General features: G+C 42.6%; 1 protein-coding gene across 2 annotated transcripts in view; it reads right to left on the bottom strand.

Moving 5' to 3' along the window:
- Positions 1-13,591, bottom strand: part of rau (RA domain-containing protein rau) — a 174,534-nt gene that overhangs the window by 13,269 nt on the left and 147,674 nt on the right. For both annotated transcript variants that reach the window (XM_067145268.2, XM_067145269.2), the window contains one exon: positions 1,401-1,578. In XM_067145268.2, coding sequence (XP_067001369.2) covers positions 1,401-1,578 — 178 coding nt within the window. The remainder of the gene's footprint in view (positions 1-1,400; positions 1,579-13,591) is intronic.

The raw sequence follows: 13,591 nt of genomic DNA, 5'->3' as shown, positions 1-13,591 counted from the left end.
ATCCCTTCCAATCTTCCCATCCCTCCACAAGGCCCCTGTTCAGCTTAGCAGGTGAGGCCGCCTGAGCGAGGTACTGGTCATTCTCCCCAGTTGTATCCCCCGACCAAGAGTCTGAAGCTCCAGGACACTGCCCTTGAGGCGGTAGAGGTGGGATCCCTCGCTGAGTCCGAGGGAAAAGCCGAACCTGGAGGGTAAACAGATGATGATGATGATGATGAGTATTTTCGATTTAGCAACCTCAAACGTCTGAGGAAGAACAAATAAAATAATAATAAACATTAGAGCCTAGAGCAGGGATGGCGAACCTATGACACGCGTGCCACTAGGTGACACGCGAACACGACTTCTGGCACGTCAGACAACATATTAACATATTTTAATGTTTCTTAACACGTAAAAGAGCCTCCGTGGCGTGGCTCAGACGGCAGCGCGTCGGCCTCTCACCGCTGGATACTGTGGTTCAAATCCCGGTCACTCCATGTGAGATTTGTGCTGGACAAAGCGGAGGCGGGACAGGTTTTTCTTCGGATACTCCGGTTTATCCTGTCATCTTTCATTCCAGCAACACTCTCCATTCTCATTTCATAGCATCTATGAGTCATTAATAAATCACTTTGGGAGTGGCGACCCCATCGTACTAATAGCCCATATCTGCTTCATTCATTACATCCCTGACCCGGTCATTGATTGGAAAACAGGTTGTAGGTTTTCATTTTTCAACATGTAATAAATAGGTCGAAAATCCAGCAACATAGCATATTTTAACATTACGTTTTAATAAATATCAATTAATTCTATGGACATATGTTTTACAACTTTTATTAGGTTAAAGCAAAAAAATACCTTATCATTACAATTAACCTCTTTTTTAAAATGTAATTCTGACTGATGTTTGCAAAATAAACTCATGATATATTCAGTCGAATGGATTTATATGTAATGCAATCTAATGCCTAAATGAAGTCAAATGAGGGGTTTCATGGTGATTCTGAAGGGAAATAACCGACGGCACACTAGAGAGTAAAATGTAATAAACAAGACCATTGACACGCGAGTCGGTAAGGATTTTGCCATCCCTGGCCTAGAGCCTCCAGGTAAAGAGTAGGCACGTCTCTGCTTTACCACACAACTGTCGTCTAAAATAATGACTTTGCATTTCTGCAAGTATCTTATTGATATAAAAAGAAGCAAGCGAGACGAATGGTGTATGAGACAGGTTCAGTCTTCTATTTTTTTCTGTGAAATTCATAAATGAGCAGCCGATTTGTTAGTAGTGATTTGGCTTCTAAATCCGCTTCAGTGCGCTGTCGTAGCTAAGCTACACTTGGAAAAGTTTTAGTAATGTCGACGTGGTTCCTGAGTTGAAAATTGCATAATAGCAGGTTGCTGCTTTAACTTACCTGCTTTTCTGACAGTGACTTCCATGGTGAGGTAGAAGAGGTTGGGATCACGAAGGCGCATTCGGTATTTGTTAAGGAGGGAAGTCACCACTTCACGGCATGTCGTCTGAAAAGTGATGCTCAGCGTCTTGTATTCAATATCCGGCCGCAGACATCGGGCATACACTTTAATGGTGGTCTGAAACAAACAAAATTGTAGGAACATATTATTATAAATCACATTTAAAATACTACGAGATATATAATGTCTTGCTGTAATAAGTAGAGAAATCATGAGGTAGAGAGTTCTCCACACCATAATCTTGGCAACAACAAAAAATAACCTAAGGCTTATGGCACAGCAGCCCCGAAGAGCCATGGCCTACCAAGCGGCCGCTGCTCAACCCGAAGGCCTACATATTACGAGGTGTCATGTGGTCGGCACGACGAATCCTCTCGGCCGTTATTGATGATGATGATGATGCTTGTTGTTTTAAGGGGCCTAACAGCGAAGGTCATCGGCCCCTAATGGTACGAAATGAAAGAACAAAAATTACAAAGGCATCCACTGACCAAAATAAAAATAAAAAATGTCATGAAGAATGAATGGATGGACAGGAACCCAACAAAACACAAAACAAACAAAAACAAAAACCAGTGGATCGGATTCAATAGAGAACGAAAATAACAGTATTACCGACCAAGGTACCACTTATAAAGCACAATGATGCTTGGTGTCTAAAGGGGGTGCAAAATCCACGTCTAAGGCCCCACAGAATGGTACATGTCGCGAGTAAAATAGAACCATGGTATGTGTCATGTTGGGGTATTAATCAGAAGTAGCGAAGACTCACGGTGTTCCACAAAAGATAGTACTACTCACAAGTATTGTACTTCGTACAGGTAACGCAGACCTATGGTGTTTCGCACACAATGGCGTCACTTACAGCCAACGCAAACCGATGAGTTTCCTCACCTAGGGTACTAGTCACGGGTGCCGGTCCCAAGGGCCCCGTAGTGTTCCGCACATAGTGAGTACTAATCACAGGCAACGCAGACCCACGGTGTCGCTCATATAGTGGTACAACTCACAGGCTACGCCCAGACCGGCGGTGTTGCCCACATGGGTACAACGCACGGGTACTGGAATCCACCAGGCCAGGCTTTTTACTGCAACGAATCACAAACATATTTAGTACCATATTAGTGATACTACTCGCAAGTACATGCAACCCATGGTGTTCCCCGCATGATGGTACGAATCAAAAGTAGTTGCATGGTCCTAATTCATTCATCCCTTGGTCGCCCCTTTTAGTCGCCTCGCACGACAGGCAGGGGATACCGTGGGTGTATTATTCGTCAGCCTCCCCCACCCACAGGGGGTGTGTGTTTGGTCCGCGAGAGGTATTTTATTTCCCTCAAGTCCGCCGGCAAGCCGGTTAGGACCCCCCTATCCGCCACCTGGGACGCGCCACGTGGGAGTATCACCTCTCCCCCTGCTACGCCTGCGTAGCAGGTTCGTGGTCGGCCGTTATTCGTGGCTTTTTAGAGCAGGGCCACTATCTCACCATCAGATATAATCACGTCGGCTGAATGGACCTCGAACCAGCCCTCAAATATAGGTAAATTCCCTGACCTGGCTGGGAATCAAACCCGGGGCTGGTGGCAGGCACGCTACTCCAACACCATGGGGCTGGCTAATTACTGTCACACAAAAAAATAATAATAATAATAAATCTATGGCACTACACCTCTCATAGGCCTTGGCATAGCACGTGACCGGTGCTCAGCCCGAAGGCCTGCATATTACGAGGTACGCGTGGTTAACGCGGTGAATCCTCTCGGCCGTTAATCTCAGCTCTCTGGACCGGGGCTGTTATCTGTCAGATAGCTCCTCAGCTGTTGTCACTTAGGCTGAGTGGATCTCGAACCAACCCTTAGATCCAGGTAGAATTCCCTGTCCTGGCCGGGAATCGAATCCGAGGTTTGCCGATAAAAGGCAGGCTCGCTGCCCCTAGACCGTAGTACAATTTTTTGAAAATAAGCCTCTGTTTGCGATTTCATTCGTATTGGAAACATTGGCAACTACAGTGTGTACGATGTTTCTTAAGGTACGACTTGACGAATTATGCAGGAATGTAACTTGTTAATATTCATTTCTTTACTCTTCCTTCTTTGTAAATTGAGTGGCGCAAGACCGACTTCTCATGATGACAGTCGATGAAGTCAGACCATGACGCACCTACAGTACAGCAGGAGAATGCCGAGGAGTAATTTTCAAGTGTTGTGGTGCGTCAGCTGTGAAAAGAAAATGTCAAATCCGGTAGGTCACTGCATTTCCCTAACAATATTAGAATTATAGCAATAATAAGCGAGGAGTGGGATAAAAGGAAAAAAATAATCAAAAGAAGGAGAGAGAGAAAGAAAGAATGAGGAGAGACAAACCAACAAAATATTATTTCACACTAATAGAAAAATATTATAGAATTACCATTCAAGATATTCACTTTTCGTTACGGTATATCTCAATTGTTGGCGCCTTGAAGCTGCAATCATCATCATCATCATCAGTAGCAGCAGCATCATCTTAGTTTAATACAGGGTCCAAAAGATCAGTAACAACGTCGTTGGCTCTTTTTTTTTTAAAGGCAGCCATGTTTCAAATACCAGTCAGTGAGTAGGCCCTATGAAATTTACGAAATGGAAAGAAAGCACTTTCCTTGTAGTTCAGAATCCACGTAAACTGTAAGTCCTCTGGTCTATGATCCTAGAAGTAATAGCCAGTAATCTGCAAGGGTAAATTCGAGACAATTGGTAACAGGGAGGGGTAACGTTTCTGAAAATTACACTTGGCTACATACACAGTACTAGATGTGCGCAGCCAGGTTTACTTACACCTATCTCTTCAACACGTTTTATATCAAAAGAAATAGCAATCACACATGAAACAACAGGACCTACAGAGAGGTCATATCAGGCGCATCCAGAGAAAACTTTTTTTTCCCTTCTTCTTCGTGGCCTTTTTCCCAATCTCATGGGGTCGGTACTCGATGTGGACTTGGTTCAGTTTTACGGTCAGATGCACCTCTTGACGCCAATTAATTTGGAGGGACGTATTCACTTTGCGTGTTTCTGTGCTGGTTGGTAGTGTCGTGTATGGTGTCAAGATGAAAAGAAGTGTATAAATCGAACCCAGGGCCCTCTGAATCGAAAGCCAGCACGCTGAATACTCAGCCAAGCACCGGACAATCCAAAAAGAACTTAACAAATGCTGTTCCTTACTCTCTTATGTTTCATCTACAGCGATTCTATTTGGCAGATTTGCTTCCTTGAGTTATCTTTTGCACAATGGGGTTTAGAACACTGATTTGTAGTTGATATGGTACGCCGTACCGGCATAAATAAAACATGCTGTTAGCGGACCGATAAAAAAAATAGAATTAAACACTCCTTTCATCTGTATTAAAATTTGCTAAGTTACTTATTAGGTGTTTGAAACCTTGTGTTAATTAGGCTAGAGTTATTATAACTACCATTTTGATTTTTTAAAATTGCATTTCATTCCCTTTGCTGAAACACTTGTTTATAGTTTGCTTTTCTTGAATACTATGGACAGCAAATGCAACCACTTGTGGCTGAATCGAAACCTTCTCAAGAATTGTTCAGCAACAAAATTTATTTAGCTTTGAATTTATACCTATTGCTTAGTCATATTCAAAAGTTCACTAAAATAAGAGATTTCATCACTGTTAATACAGCTGTTTAACCATTTTTAATTTCTCAGCGGCGAGTTTTATTCTGAAAATGTTGGCGAGTTGATATCAGTACAGTAGCCTAAATGTAATGAACACCAAGAAGAGCAGTGCAAGTCCATCTAGAGCCTCTTTTGACATTTAAGTAATTTTAACAGTACCTACAAAATTATCTTCAGACTATATCTCTCAAGAATGGCATTGTAATAATAAGCTTATTTCAAAACCAAGTTGGGCGAAATGCTTTTTCAATTAATATATTTAAGGCACACTAAAGAGATTTCATTTACTATAGGACGAACATAATTTGGTGTATAAAATTCATACGATATCCTTGAAGTAAACATTGTCCTTCAGACATACTTAAGAAGTTATTCTAATAAACTGAGGGTAAACAAAGAAACGGGTATAAAATTCAGACAATATCTTTGAACTGTATTTAAAAGAAGTTGTCCTTCAGAAGAACCTGTTCATTACACCGGGAAAGTACAAAAGAAATTCTATTGTCACGGGGACCTCGCCCGTATTACTACAGATTTGAATGACTATAGATGAAACGGAAGGTCATATCCGGCCGTGGACTCCTCTCCGGATCTTTGGCTGTACGCACCAATGCTCTCAAACACGGTGATGATCCATTCCACTTTGATATTCTTTGTGTACAGTAATTACTCCGGAGTTCCCCCACTCCGCGATGGCTTCCTCTCACTCATATTCTTCAACATCCATATATCACAAGACATTAAAATTATTCCTTTGAAACTCTTTGATGTTAACATCTTTGACAACTATTTTTAAGTAAAATATTTTCCCCGAGACATTACAAGCAGAAAATAAAGATAACAAGGCATTAATTATGTGAATACGAAGAAGAATTTGGAGAATTTCTCCTTGAACTCTGGTAGGTTGTTGAACTGTAACATACATCCAAATCCTGATGTTTATTGTAAATATACGTAACTATACAATGTTAATTCATGGTACAGAAATGTCTTAAGCTCTGATAAAATGCTGCAGTATGATAAATTGTTAGTTTTTTTATCTACACTAATCTTTTTACTTAGAATTTATAGCCTTTGGAAATGTCCATGAAAAATGTCTACCCAAACGATTTCTAAGTCGCTTAACATCATTTCATATTACTAAGATATATTCAATAATTATAAGTTGGTGTTTGTTGATTACTTGGCTCGAAGGCTGGTAGAATCCTCTAAAGCTCCTCCATCATCTATCATAGGTAGCCTAGGTTCACATACGTAGCGAACTGACGAGTGAGGTAGTTTCCCATTGCTTTCTTCATCGAGCCCAACGGTTAAAAAAAAATGTAAACTCGTGTCCTCATCCCGAGGTGATGCAGCTCTTTTCAGGCACACCCCCAATGGAGGTGAGCTGCATGTACCATTTCAACCACATACCAGCCCTCCTGCCATTCTTAAATTTCTGGCAGTACCGGGCATCGAACTCGGGCCCCTGAGGACGGCAGCTAACCACACTAACCGTTACGCTACGGAGATAGACATCAGTCTACCAAATCCATTAACATATATACTCCAATGGAACCTCTCATTGTGGGTCGGGGCGGTAGATTACATCCATGCTATCCCCTGCCTGCTGTAAAAGGCGACTAAAAGGAGTGTCACGGGCTCTCAACTTGGGAGCGTGGGTTCGCGACAACGGGACCTTGTTTCCACTTTTTGTGTTCCTCACTGTCATCTTTCCTATCTGACCTCCCTTGGTCAAATCTTGTTCTCATCCGACCGCGATGATAGTAAGTTTCCGAGGCCCAGGCCACACCCGTTGTGGATCTTCCCTTCCTTTTGCCGAAACCTTCATTTTTCGAATGATCAGACATCTTCCATTTTTCTTCTGATTAGCGTTAACAGAGGATGTTTGCGCAGCTGTACTTCGTCTTAAAACAATAATCACCACCACAAACACCGCCATCCAAACCACCCTATGAGCAACACTTTCACACCATTTTTTTTTTCCTTGTGGTTTAACGTCACACTAGTACATCGAGGGTTTTTGGCGAGGCACCGATAGGAAAGGGCTAGAATTGGGAAATTGGGAAATTAGCGGCCGTGACCTTGATTAAGGCCCTAACATTTGCGTGGTATGAAAATGGGGAACGACGGAAAACCGTTTTCAGGACTGCCGACGGTGAGATTCGAACCCGCCATCTCCTGAATGCAATCTCACACCTGCGCGACCCTAACCACACGGCCAGCTCGTTCGGTTTTTTTTTGCTAGTTGCTTTACGTCGCACCGACACAGATAGGTCTTATGGCGACGATGGGACAGGAAAGGCTAGGAGTGGGAAGGAAGCGGCCGTGGCCTTAATTAAGGTACAGCCCCAGCATTTGCCTGGCGTGAAAATGGGAAACCACGGAAAACCATTTTCAGGGCTGCCGACAGTGGGGTTCGAACCTACTATCTCCCGAATACTGGATACTGGCCGCACTTAAGCGACTGCAGCTATCGAGCTCGGTCGTTCGGTTTTCACACCAATTATCACAGCGATTGACTGCATAACGAATGATTAAATTAACATTAATGCTTCGGTCACTTTCACACTGTCAAAGCCAAAGATGAGAGTGAGACGAAAAACTGCAAGCAACAACCTTGAGCTAGCACACACCAAGATACACAGTGCACTCTACGCACTGTATCTCACCCGAGTTGGATCTGGGCGGTAAAATAGGAACAATGTTAATATGTAGGAACAGGTACGGTCAAGATATGCATTTTTGCCATAATAAAAAATAGCTACAGGAGTTCCAGTCCGAATACAGACAAGTGCAAATGTTATGCCATTTGTGCAGTTTACAAGCAGAACAATAATAATCGGAGAACAAAGAATCATGCGAGAATTATTCCGCCATAGGCTTACCCCACATAAGTAGGGCTCGGATTTAGTGAAATGTCTCTTTTTACAAACTTAAGTTAAATTAAACATATTTGTAACTTCTGTGAACACGATGACACGACTTTTATTGGTGATATAAATGCAGATTCGTCGGCGGATGCAGAGTTGGTCTCGGCCCACAAGTGGCTATGGCTGGTCCGTGGTCCGACAGCTCTGCACTCTGATCGGCCAACCGAGAAGAGGAATGGTGGCCATGCTCTACCGTGATTCTACACCACTGTATTCCGGAGACGCAGAGAGGCTGGTCCCCACCGCCAGTTGTCCTGAGCATGGTTTACCGTGGTTTTCCATTCTCCTGCACTAAGGCGAATGCCAGGACAATTCCTAGTACAGGCCACGGCCACCAACCCTCTCACTTTCTCCACACGTCTCCATCACCACCATAAATCTCCCGCCTGAGAGACAGCGTAACCGTCTAAGAGGCCCGCCTCCCCCTTCAGGGGAGGAATGAAAATTTAGTAGTAGCAAATACATATTTTACCATATTTTCTCATCAAGTCATTTTGACCCAGAAATGTTATAAACGCATAATTTTGGTCATATAATAATAATAATAATAATAATAATAATAATAATAATAATAATAATAATAATAATAATAATAATAAAGCTTTTACGGCCAACCAACTATTTTGACGGTTTCCGGAGATGCCTAGGTGCCGCAATTTTGTCTTGCAGGAGTTCTTTAACGTGCCGGTAAATCTACTGACACGAGGCTGACGCATTTAAGCACCTTCAGAAATCGCCGAACTGAGCCAGGATGGAACCTGCCAACTTGAGCTCAGAAGACCAGCGCTCTACTGCCTTAGCGCGGCTATCATATCATTGTTGTAGCCGTTCTCCAAGATATTTTACATGCATTTGCTTTTTTTCTTTTTTTTTGATTTCCTTCCCTTCAAAATATTCTGTGATTAAATTAAGTTTTGAAGGCATCAGGTTTCGACAGCAGTAGGTTGTCACTGTCGAAAAGGCAGAAGAATGTTAGAAGTGTTGCTGGCAGGCCTCTCCTACACCCTATTCACCCCTTCCAAATAAATTAAACATTGAGGATGTTCCAACCCCGTTGTTGCCAGGTTGTAATTATGACCAGTCAGTAAGTTGTAAGATAACTGTGAAAGCATACGTTTGCAGACATCAGATATTTCTCTCTCATTTTCAGGACACTTTCATCTTTTCGACAGTGAAGTGTGAATTCATTTCTGCCGAATACGGGTCTAGTTTAACGATAACGAGCGAGGAGTCGCGTAGCCGTCAACTGGCATTCAGAAGATAGTGGGTTCGAACAACACTGTCGGCAGGCCTGAATATGATTTTCCGTGGTTTCCTATTTCCACACCAGGCAAATGCTGGGGCTTTTTCCGCTTCCTATTTCATCGCCCCATAAGAACTGTCTGTACCGGTGCGACGTAAAACATATAGGAAAGAAAATTGTAAGATACCTATAGTAAAGTAATATGAAAGTGAGAAATTGCGCAGGCGTTTGAAATAATTCGGCGAAAAATACTTTAGTCAATTTTATTCAATTTGTTCCATTGTTATAAGATGAAAAGTCTACTGTGGCCAATAACAAGGAGATTTATCTAAGCAATTTTAGGGCAATATTTAATTTTTTCCGAACTTGTGTGTCACATTTTGGTACTTTTAAGAGTATAAGTGCATGCACATTTTCAGAATTTTTAGGCCCTACGCACGAGTCGAAGATTCACGCAATGTGGCTGAATGGTGGAGCTGCGATTGTCAACTTAAGAATTAGACCCTAATAATTTTATACATTAAAAAAGTAACAAAGATAGTAGATATTTGTGATATGTGACCATAACATCGATCTCAGGAATGCGAAGAAAAAGCCAGCTAGCATATTGCTTTACGTGGTTGGAAATCTACCGATCATAAGTCACGAGCACCTATTCTGGTAATAGTTAACTGTATATAACCTCTTAAGGAAGGTTAATTGCTTTTACCATGCCATAGTTCATTGAGCCAATCAATTGCACACTACGATGAAGTTAATGTGATCATTAACAGAGTTAAATGTAGAAGGCTTTTCCTGTCATATGCGCTGAGCTAATTGCTTTCATCACGCACAATATGAAAAAGCGCCCTTCACCAGTTTCTGTATGAACTAACAGGAGCTTGTCTTAACTCTCCTCTGATAGAACCGTTATAAATTCCACAAACGTATATATGATCAAATACCGAGACAGTGGCGGAAATATACTTGTCGCACAACTTATCAAGAATCCTTCCCGCTGCCTGCTATCCTGCAGAAGAGATGAAAGAATAAAAATGAAAATCACACACATGTATGTTCTGCGAAAACATACAGTGTAGCCAATTAAGATGTCTGTTTCTGGCTTAGTTGTGTGGTTCAGACGACAGAGCGCCTACTTTCTGAACCCAAGTTGACGGGTCCCGGCTCTGGTCATGGTATTTGATGGTCTCGTCGGGAAGAAAAACCAAAAACACTGTTTTTGTGTCTGGTGTCGAATTTATTTATGTCTAGGGATACCGGTGCTTTTATAAGGCAACTGGTAGTTAAAATCGTGTGAATTATTAGAGGTTGTGATATAATTATATAAGCGTCAAAGAGAGTTTGAAGACTTTTCGTGTACGGAAATCACTAATGTATTGTTTGATAAAGAAAAAAACGGTATAAGCTTTGACACTGAAGTACAGTAAGCGCCTCCTTTCTTGTGGACTCCAGTGCCCCGAGTAATAAAGTAATCATTAGTACCAGTTCTAGTAATGCCTCATTTGTTCGACCTTTGTGCAGCTGTCGGTTAGTCGTTCCGTTTCCAATAAACCAGGTTTGATCCAAGTGGCATTCTGAGTATGTCTGCTGGCTTCTGCCACGGGATAATTTACCGACACCCCGGAGTCTTAAAAAACATGAAGGTACCTTAAAGTAAATATATTCATTTGATTTAAATGTAGGTGAATATGAATATCCACAGCCTGTTTCCAGTCATTCGATCGGGTCAGTAATGGAATGAATGAAGCCCCCAGCTAGCGGCGAGGATAGGAATTGTGCCGGCTGCCGAAGCCTGTCGCACTCCTCTGGGGCAATGATTAATGAATGATAGATGAAATGAAATGATATTGGAAAGTGTTGCTGGAATGGAAGATGACAGGGAAAACCAGAGTACCCGGAGAAAAACCTATCCCGCCTCCACTTTGTCCAGAAAAAATCTCACATGGAGTGACTGGGATTTGAACCAAGGAATCCAGCAGAGAGAGGCCGGCGCGTTGCCGTCTGAGCCACAGAGGCTTCAAATATACTGTAGATATCCTTTCCAATATGAATAAGCAACGGTAGCACCTGACCCTTGTAATATGGGAGCGTATGAGAGGAACAATTTTTTTTACGCGCTGCAGTAGTGCGATGCAGGTACGAATAATTACTTCCAAGATGTAACCGAACTCATTTTAGTGAAACTTGTACTTCCGTGGTGGAAAGCCCAGCTGTAAAGCATTTCCAATCATACTTCGTAAGAAACCAAGAATCTTTTTTTTTTTTTGCTAGTGGCTTTACGTCGCACCGACACAGAGGTCTTATGGCGACGAAGGGATAGGAAAGGCCTAGGAGTTGGAGGGAATCGGCCGTGGCCTTAATTAAGGTACAACCCCAGCATTTGCCTGGCGTGAAAATGGGAAACCACAGAAAACCACATTCAGGGCTGCCGAGAGTGGGATTCGAACCCACTATCTCCTGGATGCAAGCTCACAGCCGCGCGCCCCTAACCGCACGGCCAACTCGCCCGGTGAAACCAAGAATCGAAACAGAATGGAAATCAAACCAGTGTAAGCACAACCATGACCTGAAGGAGTGTCCCTTTTTTCTTTTTACGAAGTTGCAGTCAAATGCTGTCCGTCTCTTCTTTTTCTACCGCTTTTTCCAACACCTGTGGGGTCGCGGGTGCGAACTGTGTCGCACATGTGGATTTGGCCCTGTTTTACGACCGGATGTCCATCCTGACGCCAACCCTATATGGAGGGATGTAATCACTATTGCGTGTTTCTGTGGTGGTTGGTAGTGTAGTGTGTTGTGTGAATATGAAGAGGAACATGTTGGGACAAACACAAATACCCAGTCCCCAGGCCAGAAGAATTAATCAGAGGCGATTAAAATCCCCGACCCGGCCAGGAATAGAACCCGGCACCCTCTGAGCCGAAGGCCTCAACGCTGACCATTCAGCCAATGAGTCGGACCAAATACTGTCTGTCTCTCTCAACCCTATATGTTTCCAATCCCTAAGATTCTCATTCTTCGAGGATTAAGGGACATTTCTTTTCTCTCTGTTTGTTCTTTGTTGTAGTTGTTCACCATGACATCTAAACCTAATCATCACCAGGGGCCTGATAATCAAGATGTTCTTCGAACAACAACAGCAACAATCAAAATTTTACCAGTGACAGATTTATGTATGGACTTGCAGAATCCAAGCAAGCTCAAGATACCAAATTTTAGGGGCAGCAAAGGGCTCCAAAATGTAACAGTTTATTTACAGTTCATCATTGATATTGTACAAAATCATATTAATTATTAATATGTATTTATTTTGAAGTAAATAGGCTCGGTTCACTCAGCAGTACGTGAGTTCGATTCTCGGCCAAAATGTCGACAAATTTAGAAACGAGATTTTCATTTCTGAAGAGGCACGCGGCCCAAAACTGGAGGTAAAGGCGGTCGTGCATAGAACTAACCACTTTACCTATACTTTAGATTCCTCCAAGGGCCTTCGTCGCCTGTACGGATATGACTTTGCTTTTATTAATTAAACAATAGTTATTAAAATAGTATTATTAACATGTTTTCACAAAGCTTGTAATTTTGAATACCGTACCATCAAAAAACGTTCTTTTATGTCAATTTCGTCACTCCTCCAAATATTACTTGTTTCAATACACTTCTCATTTTGAGAACGTTAAGTCTACGTCACTTTCACTTTTGCTAGGTTTCCCATTTTTAACTTTCCTATCCCATGAAGATGCCTAGCAACCAAAATGCGGACCAGCAACACACCATCATGAGCAAAATGAGTATTTTGTCTGCAAGTTCGACAGGAGTGTAGTTGAACACACTCTCCGTACTTTAAATATCTGTCGCACTCTAAATGGAACAAGAACGAAACCTGCACGTACTTTATGGCCGCTTTACGGCAGGAGGAGGGGGATGTGTATTCCATATGGGAACACATGACGCACGTGCCTAGCGTTCTTTCTTCCCCTATGAGCTCAGGTTGCACAGGACCAACCCAGAGGGCTGCACTCAGCTGCTGCAGTTCATATACCCACCCTCAACTTCCGGTCTGTCCAGCTGCTTGCCAGCCGTCCATCCTTCACATCTGCGAAGGTGTCAAGAGGGCCGGAATACATCTTCCGGAGAGAAGTATCATTCAACAGAGTCTCGCCTTCGACACTAATTGCAGTAACAAGCCCATTACTCTTTTCTTATCCTGATCTTGCATGGACTAAACGCTTTCATTATACACTATAATAGTGTTGACAATGCTGCTTCGAACATCGTTCCCCAA

Source organism: Anabrus simplex, chromosome 4 (genome assembly GCF_040414725.1).
Source record: "Anabrus simplex isolate iqAnaSimp1 chromosome 4, ASM4041472v1, whole genome shotgun sequence".
Classification (NCBI taxonomy): Eukaryota; Metazoa; Arthropoda; class Insecta; order Orthoptera; family Tettigoniidae; genus Anabrus; species Anabrus simplex.
The sequence above is the reverse complement of the archived record's forward strand: the minus strand, read 5'-3'. Positions and strand labels throughout refer to the sequence as shown.